The sequence below is a fragment of the Eriocheir sinensis genome, chromosome 59, assembly GCF_024679095.1.
Source record: "Eriocheir sinensis breed Jianghai 21 chromosome 59, ASM2467909v1, whole genome shotgun sequence".
Classification (NCBI taxonomy): domain Eukaryota; kingdom Metazoa; phylum Arthropoda; class Malacostraca; order Decapoda; family Varunidae; genus Eriocheir; species Eriocheir sinensis.
This window is the reverse complement of record NC_066567.1, coordinates 7,472,485-7,492,484: the sequence shown is the minus strand read 5'-3', so window position 1 is coordinate 7,492,484 and position 20,000 is coordinate 7,472,485. Positions and strand designations below refer to the sequence as shown.

Sequence of the window (20,000 nt, the reverse complement as noted above, 5' to 3'; positions counted from 1 at the left end):
CCCTTCCCTTTTTCAGTCTCTTGCCCTCTCTTTCCGTCTTTTTCCTTTTTCCCTCTCTTCTCTTTCCCTTCAATCCCTCTCAATCCTTCCCTCTTTTCCTCTCTTTCCCTTTACGGTTTTTCCCTTTTTTCCTCCCTTTTTCCTTCTCTTTCCCTCCCTCTAACCCTTCATTCCCTCTCTCCTTTCCTCTTTCCTTCCCTCTCCTCGTCTTATTTCCCTCTCTTTCCCTCTCTTCTCTTTCCATTCAACCTCTATCATTCCTTCCCTCGCTTTCTCTTTCCTTCCCTCTAACCCTACATTCCCTCTCTCCTTATCTCCTTCCTTCCCTCTCTTCGTCTTTTTTCCCTCTCTTTTCCTTCCTCTTACCCTTCACTCCCTCTCATTCCGTCCCTCTTCCCCCTCGCGGCGCAGGCATGAACCAGCTGCTGTGGTTCTACGCCGACCTCGAGAAGCAGACGTGCATTGAGGAGAAGGAGAAGCTGCTGGTGAACCTGACGCGGTGTGACGGGGAGGGCGGCATCATTGAGGACCCCGAGGACATCATAAATATCAGCCCAGACGTGGATTCCTGTATTGTTTGGAGGAGGTTTTCGAAGTAAGTTAACCCGGTAGCTGCGGGGATGATGTTTCTTAATGGTCCCTCCAACGAGAAAAATGAGAAAAAAATCAACCCTCACACAAACTATTCCATAATATATATCAAAGCATTTGTGATCAGATTATGTATCATCTATTTTTGGGGGCTTATATCATGACACAAATTTGGCCCGTCGCTGCTACACGGTAAAGCCACAAATTTGGCTCATCGCTGCTACACGGTAAAGCCACAAATTTGGCTCATCGCTGCTACACGGTAAAGCCACAAATTTGGCCCATCGCTGCTACCGGGTTAAGAAGGGAGGAACAAATGTGGAGATAAATAGGGAAAGAGAGAATGGGAAGGATGTTGGAAGGGGGATACAGGAAAGGGAGGGTCGTCAATAAGGAGAGAGATCGACAGAGATAGACAGAGATAAGTAGAGGCAGAGAAAACAGAAATAGATCATAACGATGGATGGATTATAACGAGTGTTTAATTTTGTGTGTTTTGTTTTAAGTTATGTGTGGACTATCATTTTTAATCTTTTCTTTTTCTTCTTTCCGCATCCTTCACTTTCCCCCTATTCCTCATATCCTTCATCTTCGTCTCCTTCACTTTCCTTCTTTCCTTTTTTTCCTATTCTTTCGTCTCTCTTTCCCCTTCTTTCTCCTTTTCCTTTACCCTGTCCTCTGTAACTTTTCCCCCTCTCTTTTCTTCTTTCTTATCTTTTCTTTCACTCTCCCTCCTATTCTCTTTCCTTCATTCTCTCTCTTTCCACCTTCTTTTTCCCCTCTCTTTCCTTCTCAATTATCCTTCATTTCATCTCTTTCCCTCTCCTTTCTATCTCTTCCATCTCCCTCTTCCTTCTCCCTCTTCCTTCTCCCTCTTCCTTCTCCCTCTCCCTTCTCCCTTCTCCCTCTTCCTTCTTTCCCTCATCCTCTCCCTCCCTCCCTTCCCCCCCCAGCCTGTTCGAAACAACACAGACCCTCTTCTGGGCAGCGTTTGGCCTCATCGATCTCACCAACTTCGAGCTGACTGGGATCAAGCCGTTCACGAGGTTCTGGGGCATGCTCATGTTCGGCACCTACTCCGTCATCAACGTGATCGTGCTGCTTAACCTCTTGATAGCAATGATGAATCACTCTTACCAGCTGGTGTCCGTAAGTTCTGTAAGTGTTCAAGTGTGTGACAGTAAGTGGTGTTGCCTCTTTTCTTGTCCGAGCCTTCTCCTCCTCCTCCCCTTTCCTGCCTCTCCCTGCTCTTCCTGCCTCGCTTTCTTTCACTTCCTCTTCTGTCTCCTGCTCTTCCGCCTTTCTTCCATGTTGTTTTGTTCTCCCCTTTTCTCTCTTTTGCTGTGTTTTTGGTCTTTTTTTTTATTTGCTTCATTTTCTTCCTCATTTTTTGCCTTTGTCTTATTTCTTCTTTTTTCTTCTCCTTCAATTTCTCCATCCTTGTTTTATTTTGTTTCAGTTTCATTCTTTTCAATGGACCGTATTGGCTATACAGGCAGCGCCACATGTGGCTACTCAACTCCAAGCTGTCCTTTCCATAGCGTTCAAGTTATAGACTACAGTGCGTCTGAAGCTGTCTCAGGGATACACGGCCGTGATGCCGCCGTCGCCCCAAGCCGATGACTGCACACACTTCACTCCTACCCGATTTCAGTTTTTCTCCATGTCAAATAGTAGAGTCAGAAAAGCGGGTAGGAGTAAAGTGTGTGCAGTCGTTAACTTGAGTAACGGCACCAAGGCCTTGTATCCTGGAGGCAGCCTCAGACGCACTCTAGTACATAACCTGAGTTCTATGGAAAGTAGTGCTTTGACAGTTCACTGAGTGGCCACATGTGGCGCTGCCTGTATAGCCAATACGGTCCATTATCTCTTTATTTTTTTCACCACTTAATGTCTTCTTATCCTTTTATATATTCTCTATCAATTTATCTGTTTATTTTCTACCACCTTTATTACGTTTTTTTCTCTCCTTTGTCATTTTTTTCTCCTCTTCTGCACAACTCAAGTATTTTCACCAACGACTACCTCTTCCTCCTGCTCCTCTCCCTCCTCCTCCTCCTCCTCCTCCTCCTCCTCCTCCTCCTCCTCCTGCTCCTCCTGCTACTGCTACAGCCGCGCCTTCAGAAGACCGGCGCTACACGGGGCGACGACCACCATGTTAGACCAGAGAATAAGTGAAATATCTCCTTCACGCCCTCTAGCGGCAGGCGGCTCTTCCCATTCTCCGTTTTCTTTGCGTCTGCCTCTGAGTTCTAACGGGTAACCACTCTATAATTATTGTCATTATTTCCCTGTTTACAATCGCCCCCGGGTCATTAACTGTTCTTATTGTTGCTATGATTGTTGTCTATTTGGTTTCCCCACCTTGAAGTCTCCCATTTTCCCTATTTCGCCTATTTTTCAAGTCTTAAAATTGATCGTCATAAGTCAGGTCAGTTTAAAGTGCTTTGGTCAATCTTCCCCGGGTCACTAACTATTATTATTACTGTTATTATTGTTCTTTATTGCATTTCCCCCTTCGAAGTCTCCCATATCTCCCTATTCCCCTATTTTTCAAGTCTTAAAATTGAACTACATAGGTCAGTTTATAGTGTCTTGGTCAATCTTCCTCGGGTCACTAACTATTATTATTACTGTTATTATTGTTCTTTATTGCATTTCCCCCTTCGAAGTCTCCCATATCTCCCTGTTCCCCTATTTTTCAAGTCTTAAAATTGAACTACATAAGTCAGTTTACAGTGTCTTGGTCAATCTTCCCCGGGTCACTAACTATTATTATTACTGTTATTATTGTTATTTATTGCATTTCCCCCTTCGAAGTCTCCCATTTTTCCCTATTTCGCCTATTTTCTAAGTCTTAAATTTGAACGGCATAAGTTAGGTCAGTTTAAAGTGCCGTGGTCAATTTCCCCAGGTCACTAACTCTTCTTATTGCTGTTATTATTGTTATTTATTTCATTTCCCCCTTCAAAGTCTCCCATATTTCCCTATTTTACAAGTCAAAGTTGAAAGACACATAAATTAGGTCAGTTTATGGTGCCTTTGACTTCTTCCTTGAGGTTCCGATTCAGTGTTTCCCATTTCATTTCCCCATTTGAAGTCTCCCATTTTTCCCATTTCCCCATTTTACAAGACTCAAAATTGACCGCCACGAAAGTCAGGTCAAGTTATAAGTGCCGAGGTTCTTCACTACTCACGTTTTTTTACTTTATCTTTTTCCTCGAGGTTTAGATTCAGTCATTTTTTGGTATTATTTATTTACATGAGTGCCCCCTCCAACCCCGCTCCCCTCCCTCTCATATTCGGAAAGCCACATCCCGTTTTCTTTGACTCATATTTGCCACGTTTTTTAGTGCCCCCTCCAACCCCGCTCCCCTCCCTCGCATATTTTGAAAGCCACATCCCGTTTTCTTTGACTCATATTTGCCACGTTTTTTAGTGCCCCCTCCAACCCCGCTCCCCTCCCTCGCATATTTTGAAAGCCACATCCCGTTTTCTTTGACTAATATTTGATACGTTTTTTGCTCTAACTTCTTTCTCGAGGTTCAGATTCAGTCATTTCTTGTTATTATTTGTTTACATGAGTGCCCCCTCCAACCCCGCTCCCCTCCCTCGCATATTTGGAAACACACCTCCCGTTTTCTTTAACTCATATTTACCACGTTTTTGCCTCTAATTCTTTTCTCGAGGTTTAGATTCAATCATTTCTTGTTATCATTTGTTTACGTGAGTGCCCCCTCCAACCCCACTCCCCTCCCTCGCATATTCGGAAACACACCTCCCGTTTTCTTTGTCTCATATTATTCTTGTTTATGGCCCAAAACGTTGCCCTTCCATTTCTATTTTAATTTTCCCTTGTCCTTGTCCTGTGTGTGTGTGTGTGTGTGTGTGTGTGTGTGTGTGTGCGCGTGTGCATATTGGCTCGATGCATGCCGGTTTTGCGTGCATTATTTGGCTGTGTTTGTTCGTTTGTTTGTTTGGCCATTATAACAAACAGCGTGCATTACACTATTAGTGTGTGTGTGTGTGTGTGTGCGTGTGTGTGTGTGTGTGTGTGTGTGTGTGTGTGTGTGTGTAGACTTGCATGTAGGTAGCGATAGAGAGTTTGTAGACACAACCAATTGTGTGTGTGTGTGTGTGTGTGTGTGTGTGTGTTTAGTAGTTTGCAGGACTCATAAATACATAGAAGGCTTTTGGAATGAATGAATTGCATACTTTAGAATTTAATTGTGTGTATTCTAAGATTATATTTAGACCTCCTTTATTATTATTACTATTATCATTATTATTATTATTATTAGGCATTTTTCGTGCGGTATCCTTCTCCCATTTTCTTTAAGGCCAAAAATATTACGTTTTCTTCGCGTGACAAAAATATCTCGGCTTTTTTTCTCGTCTTTGTCCTAAGGTCTATATTTAGCTCTCCTTTTTATTTATTTTTTCATTCCTTTTTATATATATTTTTTTGCATTCGAATCGGAAAAAAAAAATCATGATTATCTGACACTTTTTTTTTTCTTTGGATTCGTTCCCTTCTCTTTTGTTTTCGTTACACTATTATTTTCATTCTTGTTTCATTCGAGAACAAAATTAACGTGTTTCAATACATTTATTTTTTTTCTGTTCTATTTTTGTTTGTTTTGTTTGCTTGTTTGTTTTCGTGGGAGGCGTCTCGCGTGTGTGTGTGTGTGTGTGTGTGTGTGTGTGTGTGTGTGTGTGTGTGAGAGAGAGGCATGTGCACACACCTTGGCCTTGGAGCACGAGAAACCTCACACGAAAACCTTAATCCTATCCTTTTTTTATCTTATTTCCTTCATTGTTATTGGCTGATGTGTTTTTGTTTTCTTCCGTCTTAAGTTTTCGTTGGTGGCACAGGGTTCGAGTCCCGCCGGTCAGAGCCTCACGGTGCTGAGTGTTGGTTGTGTACATGAAACTCTACTTGGTTTGTCTTTCATCCCCCGTTTTTGAGTTGGCAACATCATCCCGTTTTCTTTCACTCACCATACGGACTCGTGGAATAGTTGAGTCACCCATTAAAAGGCTATCATACCTTCGATTAACCAATATATTCAGTCCTCTAGTAAATCATTGTCCCTATTAAGAATGTTACCCTTTGAACGAAGAAGAAGAAGAAACATGGCTATTTAGAGTGTAAAAAGCTACTTATATGAATGGGTTTAAAGTCACCCTCTCAAATTTAACCTTTAAAAAATCACTCAGAAATCAACTGTTTACATGAGTCTATACGGTACACGTTTATTTTTTATTTTTTATATAGAAGAATAAGTCTAACGTTTTCTGTCATTCATTTTTGTGTGTCTGATGAGGGTTGTGTACAGTCGTGTGAGTTGTAATCCTGTAGTGTTAATATCCATTATTTTAGCGATTAGTTATTTAGTTGTAATATCACTTAGAGTATCCTCCACAGTTATTATTTTACATCCTATTAACACCACTAGATTAATATTATTTTAAGGTAGGTTGGAGCGAAGATTTTCAGAGGTGGTTTGATAATGGCAGCACTGGTTTTGTTGTTCCTCTATCTGACGGAACGACGATGAAGACAGTGTTGCCATGTATCTTACCAGCATAGTTACCCTTTTACACCACCTCAGTTACTAGACGATACGATAGGTTGGGGGATTTTCAGAGCTGTTCCGAGAGATGGCAGCACTGTTTTGTTGTTCCTCTATCTGACAATGACGACGACAGTGTTGCCATCTATCTTACCAGCATAGTTACCCGTTTACACCACCTCAGTTACTAGACGATACGATAGGTTGGGGGATTTTCAGAGCTGTTCCGAGAGATGGCAGCACTGTTTTGTTGTTCCTCTATCTGACGGAATGACGCTGAAGACAGTGTTGCCATCTATCTTACCAGCATAGTTACCCGTTTACACCACCTCAGTTACTAGACAATAAGATAGGTTGTTGGATTTTCATGGCTGTTCCGAGAGATGGCAGCACTGTTTTGTTGTTCCTCTATCTGACAGAATGACGACGACAGTGTTGCCATCTATCTTACCAGCATAGTTACCCTCTTACACCACCTCAGTTACTAGACGATAAGATAGGTTGTTGGATTTTCATGGCTGTTCCGAGAGATGGCAGCACTGTTTTGTTGTTCCTCTATCTGACGGAATGACGATGAAGACAGTGTTGCCATCTATCTTACCAGCATAGTTACCCTTTTACACCACCTCAGTTACTACGATACGATAGGTTGGGGGATTTTCATGGCTGTTCCGAGAGATGGCTGCACTGATTTTGCATCTACCCGGAACTACCTTTGAAAATCTCCTCTTACACTTTATCTCATTTTTGGGGAGCAACTTGTTCATCATTGTTTTCCTTCATTAATCTTATAATACTAACTTATTTTCATTAACTTCAAATTGGTAGCCATTCTTTTCATCTTTTTTTTTGTTATATATTGTCCTTGGAAGCGCTGTAACTTTTTTTTCCTGACATTTTCTTTTTTCCTGACATCTTTTTTTCTTTTCCTGATTTTCATTTTCTTGGGAGCTATTCATTTTCCTTCACTAATATCGTAATCCTAACTTCTTTTCATCGTTTTAGTTTCATATTGTCCTGGGAAGCGCTGTAATGTTTTTTTTTCCTTATATTTCCTTCTTTTCCTCATTTTCTCATTTTCATTTCCTCGGGAGCAACTCATTTTCCTTCACTAATATCGTACTTGGCAGCCATTCTTTTTTCATAATTGTCCTGGGAAGCGCTGTAATGTTTTTTTTCCTTTTATTTCCTTCTTTTCCTCATTTTCTCATTTTCATTTCCTCGGGAGCAACTCATTTTCCTTCACTAATATCGTATTTGGCAGCCATTCTTTTTTCATAATTGTCCTGGGAAGCGCTGTAATGTTTCTTTTTTCCTGACATTCAATTCTTTTCCTCATTGTCTCATTTTCATTTCCTCGGGAGCAACTCATTTTCCTTCATTAATATCGTACTTGGCAGCCATTCTTTTCTCATAATTGTCCTGGGAAGCGCTGTAACTTTTTTTTCCTTACTTTTCCTTCTTTTCCTCATTTTCTCTCTTTCGTTTCCTTGTCTGGCTTGCTAACATGGCTGTGAGTCGCCCAGTGGAGTCCCCTTCTCTTTTTTTCTCTCTCCCTTTCTCTATTTCCTATTCTTCTTCTCTCTGCTTCCATAATTAAAGTCTTTGTTGAAACTCATTGTTATTGTTCTCATTATCAGTGGCTGGAATGTGTTTGTTTGTTTGTTTGTTTGTTTGTTTTTGTTTACTGTTGATATTGTCTTCATGTGTAACGTCACTTTTTTCTTCTTGTTTTCTTCTTTTTTTCCAATTCTTATTTGTTTGTTTGTCTGTTTTTCTTTGTGTATGTGTTGCGTGCGGTGTGTTTTTCTGTTCCTGTTCTTGTTGTCGTTTGCTGTTGTTTTTCCATGCTTTTTTTTTTCTTCTTCCATTCTTCATCCTGTTCGTTCCACTACTCGTTTTATCTCCCCTTCTATCTACGTTTTATTTTTATAATTTTAAGTCTTTTAAAAGGTCCAATTCTTAAAGTTCCATGTTATCTGATCGTGTGTTTAGCTGGTGTGTCCTAATGTCTGTTTTCTTATATAATCTTTACTTTTTTATTTTCCCTTTTTTCCCTCCATATGTGACCAGCCATAAAAGAAAGCAATTCCCTGATAAACCAAACTAATTTTATCTCTTTTATATCAATTCTATTCTTTGCACTTTTCCAATCTGTCAGTCTTTTTCTTTTTGCATTCTCCCCTTCACTCCTGTTTTCCTTCTTTTCCTATATTTGATGAGCCATAAAAAAAGAGATTCCCTGATAAACCAAACTTTTTTTCTCTTTTATATCAATTCTATTCTTTGCATTTTTCCAATCTGTCAGTCTTTTCTTTTTGTATTTTCCCCTTCACTCCTGTTTTCCTTCTTTTCCCGTATGTAACCAGCCATAAAGAAGCAAACTCCATATTAAACTCAACTATATTTCCCCTTTTAAAATATCAGTTCCAGATTATATAATTTTCCAATCTGTCAGTCTTTTTCTTTTTGTATTCTCCCCTTCACTCCTATTTTCCTTCTTTTCCCATATCTAACCAGCCATAGAGAAGCAAAATCCATATTAAACCAAACCTTTTTCCCCCCTTTTTAAATATCTAATTCCATATTTTACAATTTTATAATCTGCCAGTCTTTCTATTTTCTTCCTTTCATTCTTATTTTCCTCTTTATTTTTCCTATACTTAACCAGCCATAAAAGACAAATTCATATTACACCAAACTTATTTTTATTATCTTCTTTTATATCAGTCCCATACTTTATCAATCTTCCATTCAGTCTCTTTCTTTATTTTCTCTTCTTCATTCTTATTTTCCTCTTTCCCATACGTAACCACCCATAAAAAAAAGTAGTTCCATGATAACCCAAACTTTCAATTTGTTTTTGTTTTTATATCAATTCAAAACTTTTATCAACCTTCCTTTCAGTCCTTTTCTTTATTTTCTTTCTTTCCTTCATTCTTATTTTCCTCTCTCCTTTACGTAACCAGCCATAAAAACCCAAAATCCATATTAAACGAACCTTTTTTATCTCCTTCTTACATCAGTCTCGTACGTATAACAATCTATCTTTCATCTTACAGTCTTTCTCTTCACTTTCTTTCCTTCAATCCTATCTTTCCTCTTTCCCATAAAAAAAAGCCAAAATCCACATTAATCCAACCTTTTTATCTATCCTTTTTATATCAATTCCCTTCTTTATCAATCTCCCTCTCTCACCTGTCTCCTCATCTCCTCTGCTACCTGTCCCTCCCTTCACCTTCCCTTCACACCTGTTGCAGCTTAATTAACCTGCATGACGATGATTACAGGTGGGATGTCATGTGGCCGCCCTCATTGTCTACGTGATGAGATGAGATTTTTATTTTTATTTTATTTTTAGTTTTTCGTTTCATCTCGATATCTTTTTTTTTTAGCTGTGGATCGAGTGAGAAAGGAAAGGTTTATGCATTGAAGTTTGCGTCTTTGTGTTTGTTTGTTTGTTTGTTTTTCCCTCGTTTCGTCATGGTCTTTTTCATCTTTTTCATCGTGAGTTTCGCTTGGTAAGTCTTTTCATAGTCCAATTTACACCTTTTGACCTGTTTCCTCATCCTTTAATTGGTACCTGTAATACCTGTTTCACATTTTCCCTCATTCCTCCCCTTTATTCCCTTATTCCCTTTTTTTCCTCTTCTTTCTTCTTGTTATCCTTCGTCCAATTTTTACCTTTTTACCTGTTTCTTCTTTCTTAATTGCTACCTATTGATACCTGGTTCCCATTTTCCTTCATTCCTCCTTTTCATTCCTTTTTTTCTATTCTTTCTTTTTTCCCTCTTCCTTCTTTCCTTCTTGTTATCCTTCGTCCGGTTCTTACCTTTCTACCTGTTTACTTATCCATATTTGCTACCTTTTAAGACCTGGTTCCCATTTTCCCTCATTCCTCCCTTTTTATTCTTTTTGTTCTATTCTTTCTTTTTTCCCTCTTCCTTCCTTCTTTTTGTTATCCTTCCTCCAATTCTTACCTTTTTACCTGTTACTTTATCCCTATTTCCTACCTTTTAATACCTGGTTCCCATTTTCTTTCATTCCTCCTCTTACTCCTTTCTCAATTTTTTCTCCTTTCCCTTTTCTTTCGTTCCTTCCTTCCTGTTATCCTTCCTCACCTCCTCCATCCTTCTCAGTCTCTTTATTCCTTTATTCCTTCCTTCCTTCCTTCGTTCCTTCACTTATATTTCCCCCTTCCTTCCTTCCATCCTTCCTCCTTGCTTCCTTTCCCTCTATTTTCTTAATTCCTTCCTTCCTTTCTTCACCATTACTCTCCTTCATTCCTCCTCCTTCATTCCTTTCTGTTTCCCTCCCACTTCATTATCCTCCCTCTCCTCTACCCCTCCTCCTTCTCCCTTAGCCCTCCTTCATCTTATCATCTCTCTCTCTCTCTCTCTCTCTCTCTCTCTCTCTCTCTCTCTCTCTCTCTCTCTCTCTCTCTCTCTCTCTCTCTCTCATTCCTCCAGCTCTCCCTTTTTCTCTCCATTCTTTCCTCCGTAAATCTCTCCATCCTTCTCTCCTGTGACGGAAGATACGAAAAATACCTCTGTTGAAAAAGCCTCCTCCTCCTCCTCCTCCTCCTCCTCCTCCTCCTCCTCCTCCTCCTCCTCCTCCTCTCTGGGTTGTCCTATTTAGATATCACTGAGCTTTTGCATGGCTCTCTAAGGCTGCCTCTCGCCCTTTTCCATTGTTTTTTTACGCCATTATTGTTTTCTTCTTTATTTCCCTCATAATTGAACGCTATTATTATTTTTTTTTCTTTTTTCTTTCTCGTCGTCGTTCATTTCAGTTCAGTTTCCGGGTAAGTCGTTTTCATTGCCACCATGTTTTTTTTTTTTTTTTCCTCATTAATGAACGCTCTTGTTTTTTTGTTTTGTTTTGTTTTTCCTCGACGTTCACTCAAGCTCAGTTTCCAGGCCAAATATTTTCACGCCTATTCAATTTTTTTTTTTTCCAACACGAACGTTCATGAAATTTTACTCTTGACGGCTTAGATTTCTAGATCGGGTTAGATTTTGTTGCTTATCATTTATTATTATTATTATTATTATTATTATTATTATTATTATTATTATCATTATTATTATATGTTATCTTTCCCATTACTTTTCCCAACATTATTCCTATTACTCATCTTTTCTTCATTACCTTTTTACAACATTAATATCTGAAGTCTTAGTTGGCAACACACCATTTTTCACTTATGCGTCTTTTTCGTCCGACAATTCAAATATCTCCACGAGGTTAATACTAACAGGCTACTTCCCTTATGATTCCTTTCCGTCTGTTCCAACTCTCTGTTTTGACTCTCCTCTGAACACGTCTTGATGGTACGACTTTTGTTCTGATTCTTCTTTCCTTTTAGCATCGATCTTCTTTATATCTCCCGAACTCAGCTGATTCTAAGGTCCTAATTCTCGACGCTTTCGGCTCACACAACTATATCCAAAGTCCACAAGGGAGATTAGTCGAGTTCTCATGAGTTTTGTCACGTCCTGCAGGGGGGGGCGAAGGATAGGGGAGGAGGGGAGGAGGAGGAAGGTGGGAGGAATTGGAGGTATGATTAAAGAGGGATTTGTAGAGGTAGACGAATAGGAGAAGGAGGAAGAGAAGGAGGAGGAGGAGGAATTTTAGGATGGATAGACAAAGGGAGAGAGAGAAAAAAGGATGGATGGGGAGATGTTGGAAAAGGAGGGAGGGAGAGGAAGAGGAGAGGGATGGAAGGGGGTCAAAGGGAGGGGGAAAAGGATGGGGGGAGGGGGGCGCCAATCCACCATACAGAGAGAGGAAATAAAGAAAGGGAAGAAGAGCCTTGTCAAACTATCACTAGGCTTATAAGACTACCCATGGGAATACTAACACAGCCTCTACGAAAGCCTTATCAGATGTGGGTGTGTGGGCGCCGAACTGGTTGAGAATGTGAGCCTGAGATCTTTCTTTATCACAGTCGGAAACACGCATCGCCTGTAATAGTTTTTGTGTCTCTCTGTATCTCTCTTTCTCTCATCTATATCTCAACTGATACAGAAGCTTCCCTTTTTAATTCTTACCCAAAACCTTGCATTGTCTCTTTAAACTGCCTTGCCCCCCTCTCAAAGCCTTGCTGGTGTTTGATCCTCTGCACCTTTTTATATATCTTTTACCGCATAACAATTCCTGCTACAACATCATCTAACAACTTCTAACAACTACTGCATCGTAACTCCTTCCTGCATAACTCAATTTTCCTTTATCAAACAGTCCTTCTAACAACTCCTCATAACTACTGCATCGTAATTCCTTCCTGCATAACACAATTCTCCTTTATTAAACAGTCCTTACAACTTAACTACTGCATCGTAACTCCTTCTTGCATAACTCAATTCCCTTTTATTAAACAGTCCTCGCATTCGCTGTGATGTTCAATTCCTTCAGAGATTCACTTCTAATCACCTCTCGCTAATCTGATGTCCTGAGCATGCTGTCTAAATCCTCCTTTTTAAATGTTAACCTTATATATTTAAAATGCCCTTCCCTTTAGTCACATGCCGGCCTTCATTAAATTATTGTCAGTATGAGATTCTGGACGCGTCTAAACCCTTATATTTACAACCTAAGGAAACAAAGCGAGAACTCCTTAGGCATCATTGAGGGTTAGAAAAATTTAAACTAGCGTTGGTCGAGAAAGGTTGAATCCTGTTCCGTTTAGTTTGTGTCGTCTATAGGAGGACATGTTTAAACTCTTATACTACAGGGTGGCCCAAAAGTCCTGCACCATGGGGATTACAAATTGATTAGAAGTCATATTCCCCTATGGTGCGGGACTTTTGGGCACCCTGTAATCATAACTGAAGGAAAACAAACACGAATTCCTTACTAAGAGTGTATATATAGACTAATAATATAGATCAAATCCTCTTGTGGTCTGAAAGAAAAGAAAGAAAAGAAAAAAATATACGTAAAATAAATATAATTCGAATTCATACATTGAATTCGTCCCCTTTCCCTCCTTCCTCCCTTTTTTATCCCTTCTCTCCCTACCTGCCTCCCTCTTCTCTCTCGTCCTTCCTCTCCACTCCCTCCTCCCTTCCTCCCTCCTCCTCCTCCTCCTCTTTTTTTCTAATTTCTGCCTCTATCCCTCCCTCTTCTCTATCGTCCTTCCTCTCCTCTTCCCCCTCCCTTCCTCCCTCCCTCTTCTCTCTCGTCCTTCCTCTCCTCTCCCCCCTCCCTTCCTCCCTTCCTCTTCTCTCTCGTCCTTCCTCTCCTCTCCCCCCTCCCTTCCTCCCTCCCTCTTCTCTATCGTCCTTCCTCTCCTCTCCCCTCCCTTCCTCCTCCCTCTTCTCTCTCGTCCTTCCTCTCCTCTACCCCCTCCCTTCCTCCCTCCCTCTTCTCTCTCGTCCTTCCTCTCCTCTCCCCCCTCCCTTCCTCCCTCCTTCTCTCTCGTCCTTCCTCTCCTCTCCCCCCTCCCTTCCTCCCTTCTTCTCTCTCGTCCTTCCTCTCCTCTCCCCCTCCCTTCCTCCCTCCCTCTTCTCTATCGTCCTTCCTCTCCTCTCCCCCCTCCCTTCCTCCCTCCTTCTTCTCTATCGTCCTTCATCTCCTCTCCCCCCTCCCGTCCTCCCTCCTTCTTCTCTATCGTCCTTCCTCTCCTCTCCCCCCTCCCAAGAAATTAATAAAACAAGAAGCGAAACCAAGAAATTAATAAAACGAAGCAAGAAAAATCTTGAAGAATATATAGCGGAAACAAGTAAATCTAATCCTAAAGAATTTTTCAGCTATGTAAATAATAAAAAGTCACTCACTTGTGGTATCGGACCGCTTGCTAATGAAAATGGTAACCACACGAACGATGAAAATGAAATGGCTACAATCCTAAATAACTTTTTCGCATCCGTATTTACCGACGAAGATTGTTTATCACCTCAACCGCCGGAGGTTAGAAGGACCGAAAAGATGTTAAGTGGCGTGCTCATCGTAGAAAGTGACATTTTACGCACAATTGAAAGATTAAAGTAAGCAGTCCTGGTCCAGACAAAATTACCCTAGGGTCTTAAAGAAATCAAACATCAAATTTAACCGTAACCGCTCTCCATCATATTCAATAAATCTTTAACAGCTGGAAAAGTTCCGTCGGATTGGAAACTTGCAAATGTCACACCAATTTTCAAAGGAGGGACAAGTCTCATCGAGGAAACTATCGACCAATTAGCCTGACATCTATTGTTTGTAAGTTAATGGAGGCATTCGCGACTATCATTAAACATTCTTGGTCGAAAATAATAATAATAAATAAATAAATCTTTCGGCTTCCGTAGTAAACGTTCGTGTTCAATTATTGCACTTGATTTTTTTTTTCACTATTTTTTTGAGGTGTTCGATGAAGCAGATCAGTAGATATCATATATCTGGATTTTCAAGGCATTTGATAAGGTCCCCCACCAACGATTGCTCAGCAAACTACTGGCGCACGGTATCTCGGGTAACATTCACAATTGGCTTGCGGACTGGCTCTCTGACCGGAAACAGAGAGTAGTTCTAAACGGTGTTACATCTAACTGGCTCGATGTCAAAAGCGGCGTACCTCAGGAGATTCATGATCCCCCCATGCTCTTCTTAATTTATGTTAATGATATCGATGATGGGCTCACTTGCAAAGTATCAAAATTTGCTGATGACACTAAAATTGCTAGTAAAGTAAACCGATACTCGACGAAGAAGCTTTACAATCAGATATAGATCGACTTGCACGTTGGGCCAATCAATGGCAAATGAAATTTAACGTTGATGTAAGAAATAAAGTGTTGCACATCAAAAAAAAAAACATTGTTCGGTTCGTAATGAATGGCCATGACAAACAACTTTCTGCAGTAAGAAAAAGGATCTGAATCACTATATAAGCGATTTAAAGCCCGGTCAGCATTGTTCAGAGGTAGTTAAAACTGCAAACAAATTGGTTGGCTTCATCGGACGAGTCTTTAATAATAAATCGGAAAAAGTATAAAAAAATCAGATAATTATGGGTTATTTATCTCCCAGACTGTGTACAGTTTTTTTCTCTCCTACTACAGAAAGAGAAAAAGAAAGTTGGAACAGGAACAACGAAAAACAAGAAAGATGATGATAGGTTGAAGAGATTTGTACATATGAACAAAGGCCAAAAGTAAATTTATTCAGCCTATCAAAACGAAAGAATGCGAGGCGATCTAATAGAAGTGTTTAAAATGTTCGAAGGTCAGTTCAGTGATAATGAAGAAGATTGCACAATTGATCGATCAAATGAAACAAGAAGAAATCACAATTTGAAGATAAGTGGTAAAGATTCTCGTCGCACGAAGCTAAACACTTCTTCTTCAATCGAGTTGTTAATGTTTGGAACTCTCTACCTTGTGATGTCGTTGATGTACAAACAAGTTACGGCCTTCAAGAATAGATTAGACAAGTGTTTTGAATCCAACCAGCAACTAAGATATTACTCATTGTCGTAATAACGTTAAGTTCTTTCGAATACTGGTGTCCTTGTCCGCTTTTATTGCCCGGTTAGTGGTAGCAGTAATGGTAGTTCTTTCCTCTTTCCTACATAAATTCCATGCAGTTTTTCCCTGCTGCATGGTTCTTTTTCCTGCCAGCTTTGGCTGGAGGGATGGGGGGGTGGGGAGGAGCCTTCGCCTTTGCTGTCCTTCATCTTCCACCTTTGATTAGATAGTTAGTGTAGCTTGTCACAAACAACCTCGAAAGGACCAGCAGGTCTGCTGTTGTTTGTTCTTCCTTTGTGTTCCTTTGTGTTCCTTCCTCCCTCCTTCTTCTCTATCGTCCTTCATCTCCTCTCCCCCCTCCCTTCCTCCCTCCTTCTTCTCTATCGTCCTTCATCTCCTCTCCCCCCTCCCTTCCTCCCTCCTTCTTCTCTATCGTCCTTCATCTCCTCTCCCCCCTCCCTTCCTCCCTCCTTTTCTCCCGTCCTTCCTCTCCTCTTCCCCCTCCCTTCCTCCCTCCTTCTCTCTCGTCCTTCCTGTCCTCTCCCTCCTCCCTTCTTCCCCCCTCCTCCTCTTTTTTTTTCTAATTTCTGCCTTTATCCCACTTCCACTATTCCACTCTTCCACTTTTACCACTTCGATTTATGTCATTATTTTTTTCATTTCCTTTTCACAACATTATTATTGGAAGTCTTGGTCGCCATTAACAATCTTTCCTTCGTGAGTGTTTGAATTTCACGTCCAACAATACATACTTCTAAATATAGTCGAATAGTTACTTATCACTAAAAGGAAAAGGAAAATAAAAAAGGAAAATATACAAAAATAGAAGCATAATCCCGATACATTTAATTACCACTTCGCTCTGTGTCATTACCCTCCCATTATTAGCGTCATTATTTTCGCCTAAAAAAGTGTTCAAACTGCGGTCGGTGCAAAGAGGAAGGAGACCGGCAACGCATTCTCCCCCTTAAGAGCCTCGTCACTAAGGGTCAAAGTTCCTCGCAGCGGTGACCCAAACAATTATAAACGGAGGAATGTTGAGCCTTATTATTGCGGGAATTTATGTATGGAGGCGCCTAGTGTTTGTTGACTTTAATTAATATGCGAAAGAAAGCTGTTGTGGTACCCGGGTTTGCTTTATTCTCTCTCTCTCTCTCTCTCTCTCTCTCTCTCTCTCTCTCTCTCTCTCTCTCTCTCTCTCTCTCTCTCTCTCTCTCTCTCTCTCTCTCTCTCTCTCTCTCTCTCTCTCTCTCGTATTTTCTTTTTTTCTTCTTCCTTTCTCTTTTCTCTACCTTTCGTCATCTCCTTTCAGTTTTCTTCCTCTTCCTCTTTCTCTCCCTTTTCCTTCCTTCCTTCCTTTTCTTTTTCCCTTCTTCCTCTTCTATGATAAATGTCTTCCTATCAACATGTTCATCTCTCTCTCTCTCTCTCTCTCTCTCTCTCTCTCTCTCTCTCTCTCTCTCTCTCTCTCTCTCTCTCTCTCTCTCTCTCTCTCTCTCTCTCTCTCTCTCTCTCTCTCTCTCTCTCTCTCTCTCTCTCTCTCTCTCTCTCTCTCTCTCTCTCTCTCTCTCTCTCTCTCTCTCTCTCTCTCTCTCTCTCTCTCTCTCTCTCTCTCTCTCTCTCTCTCTCTCTCTCTCTCTCTCGCTCGCTCGCTCGCTCGCTCTAAATGGCATCTAACTCAAAATATCAAATCTATAATCTACTTTTTTATATAAAATGAAAAAAGAAAAACAGGATCCAATACCACATAATCCCCTTCCTCATGTCGTATAGATTCCATAGAAGGGTTTGAATCTCTTACTCCCATTATTAAGATCCGACACCATTTACCTTTTTTTTTTTCCTTCATATCCGTTTTCTTATTTTCTTGTGTCTCCCCTCACCTGGCATGTCCGTTCGTTCGTTTGTCCGTAGGTCTTGATGGGCTGCATGACGTGTATGTTCGTATGTCTGTGTGTCGCCCAGAAGCTCTCAGATAAATACGCTGCTTTTTGCCATGCGCTGGAAAGCCAAAAAAAAAAATAATAATAATAATCATGCAAAAATAGTCTTAAGTTTTTTTTCGTTTATATTTACCTTTTCTCTCGTGCAGGTCATTTTAGTTGTTCTTTTGTTTTTCTTTTCATTCGTCAGGTCTTGTGAGTGCTAATCTGTGGTGGTAATTCATGTGATTTGCTGAGGTAATTATAATGATCTTCTGATATAAATAATTAAGGACTGTGCTGTGCCCCCTCATGATTATTATTTCGATATTCTAACCTAAGTGAACTGGGCTGTTGGTTTACTCTCATAATTAGACTGTGTGTGTGATGATTCTGTTGTTGGTTGCTAATTCTAATTGCCAATATTAACTTATCTGAGAACTCAACAGGACCCTTAGCTGACCCTGTACAGTACTTTCCCACCACCCTGTACACGCCACTAGTTTCTGTGCCACCCTGTAACAAGCCCACCCCTCCCCTCTCACACCCTGCACACTGGCTCCCACACCCCTGTATACACATAGTTTCTGAGGCACCCTGTATTAACCCTGTGCGCACACTATCCCTCCCTACCACCCTGTACACGCCAATAGTTTTTTTGTGTCACCCTGTATAATCTTGTAACATGGCTCTCTCACACCCTGAACACTAGTTTCTGAGCCACCCTGTATAACCCTGTACGGGCACTCTCCCTCCTTACCACCCTGTACACGCCAATACTTTTTGTGTCACTCTGTATTAACCCTGTAACATGTCCCTCTCTCACCCTCCACACTAGTTTCTGAGCCACCCTGTATAACCCTAAATGTACTGTATACGTCAATGGGTTCTGAATCACCCTGTACCACTAGTTTTTGATCCCCCTTTGTCAGAGTAGAGAATAAAACCACCCTTACACTTCATCAGTTCTTGCGCCACCCTGTACACGTCCCAAACATGTCCCCGAATTACACTTGACACTAATGAGACACCCTGTAACACCTGTCTTGGCCATACCTGTCACTCCACACCTGTCTGCATACCTGTACTCTTCATCCCCAGGTGTACTCAACATTAAATACCTGTAACTCCACACCTCTCTGCATACCTGTACTCTCCATCCCCAGGTGTATTCTCAACATTAAATACCTGTCAGTATCAATATTAGAGGCATGGTTTAAACTACACTAGGGGTACACACACACACACACACACACACACACACACACACACACACACACACACACACCAGTAGAAACCTCGGAAACCTCGACTAAGATACTTCTGTTTTTCTCTTTTTTTTTCCGTTCCTTTCCCTTCCCCCCACGAGGGACGAAGTGGTTTCAAGGTAATACTTTCCGTTCTCTCTTTGTCCTCTCCTCTTCCTCTGCCTTGCACCCTCACCTGCCCTTCCTCTCACTCTCACTCTCTCACTCACTCTCCCTCTCACTCCTTCCTTTCTTTAAATGGCGTCGGTATCCATGTTATCAATGTCGTAACTTCCCATCAATTCCCTTTTTCGTACCCCCATCAATGCTTAGTCATCCCCTTCCCTTCAAATCGTCCCTTCACTTATTGGCGTCAGTGTATTGTGATGTGCATAATGCCCCTTCAGTTTCCCTTCCGTGCCCCTTCAATCCCCCAGGTTAGTTCCCTTCACCCCGTCCCTTCATCCCCTTCACTGGCGTTAGTCTTGTGGCATAAATGCTTGTGTACTAATTTAGGAACCCTGGCGTTTGTTCCTCCCTTCCCCTCCCTCCCTGCCTCCGTCCTTCCCTCTCGCCTCAGGTCAAATTTAACTCATGTTTCGTAAAAAGATCTCCCCCCCCCCCCCCTTATATTTCTTTCCCTTTCCTCTACCACCCTTGTGTTGTTCTGAAACGCCCCCCTCCCTCTCTCCCTCCCTACCTGCCTCCGTCACTCCCTCTCGCCTCAGGTCAAATTTAACTCGTGTCTCGTAAAAAGATCTCCCCCCCCCCCCTTATATTTCTTTCCCTTTCCTCTACCACCCTTTGTAGGATTCCTAACCCCCTTTCCTCCCTTCCCCTCCCTATCTGCCTCCGTCCTTCCCTCTCGCCTCAGGTCAAATTTAACTCATGTATCGTAAAAAGATCTCCCCCCCCTTATATTTCTTTCCCTTTCCTCTACCACCCTTTGTAGGATTCCTAACCCCCTTTCCTCCCTCTCTCCCTCCCTCCCTGCCTCCGTCCTTCCCTCTCGCCTCAGGTCAAATTTAACTCGTGTCTCGTAAAAAGATCTCCCCCCCCCTTATATTTCTTTCCCTTTCCTCTACCACCCTTTGTTTGTAGGATTCCTGAAGCCCTTTCCTCCCTCTCTCCCTCCCTCCCTGCCTCCGTCCCTCCCTCTCGCCTCAGGTCAAATTTAACTCATGTATCGTAAAAAGATCTCCTCCCCCTTAT

The 20,000-nt window shown here is 41.4% G+C and overlaps 1 protein-coding gene across 20 annotated transcripts in view; it reads left to right on the top strand.

Annotated features, from left to right (window-relative positions):
• Positions 1-20,000, top strand: part of LOC126985496 (transient receptor potential-gamma protein-like) — a 176,805-nt gene that overhangs the window by 133,788 nt on the left and 23,017 nt on the right. For 12 of the 20 annotated variants that reach the window (XR_007738751.1, XM_050840479.1, XM_050840466.1 and 9 more), the window contains 3 exons: positions 412-595; positions 1,545-1,749; positions 18,911-18,928. Coding sequence is in view for 19 of the 20 variants with exons in the window: in XM_050840479.1 (XP_050696436.1) it covers positions 412-595; positions 1,545-1,749; positions 18,911-18,928 (407 nt within the window). In the remaining variant the exon portion in view is untranslated. The remainder of the gene's footprint in view (positions 1-411; positions 596-1,544; positions 1,750-18,910; positions 18,929-20,000) is intronic. The other 8 variants (XM_050840485.1, XM_050840484.1, XM_050840474.1 and 5 more) reach the window with 2 other exon arrangements.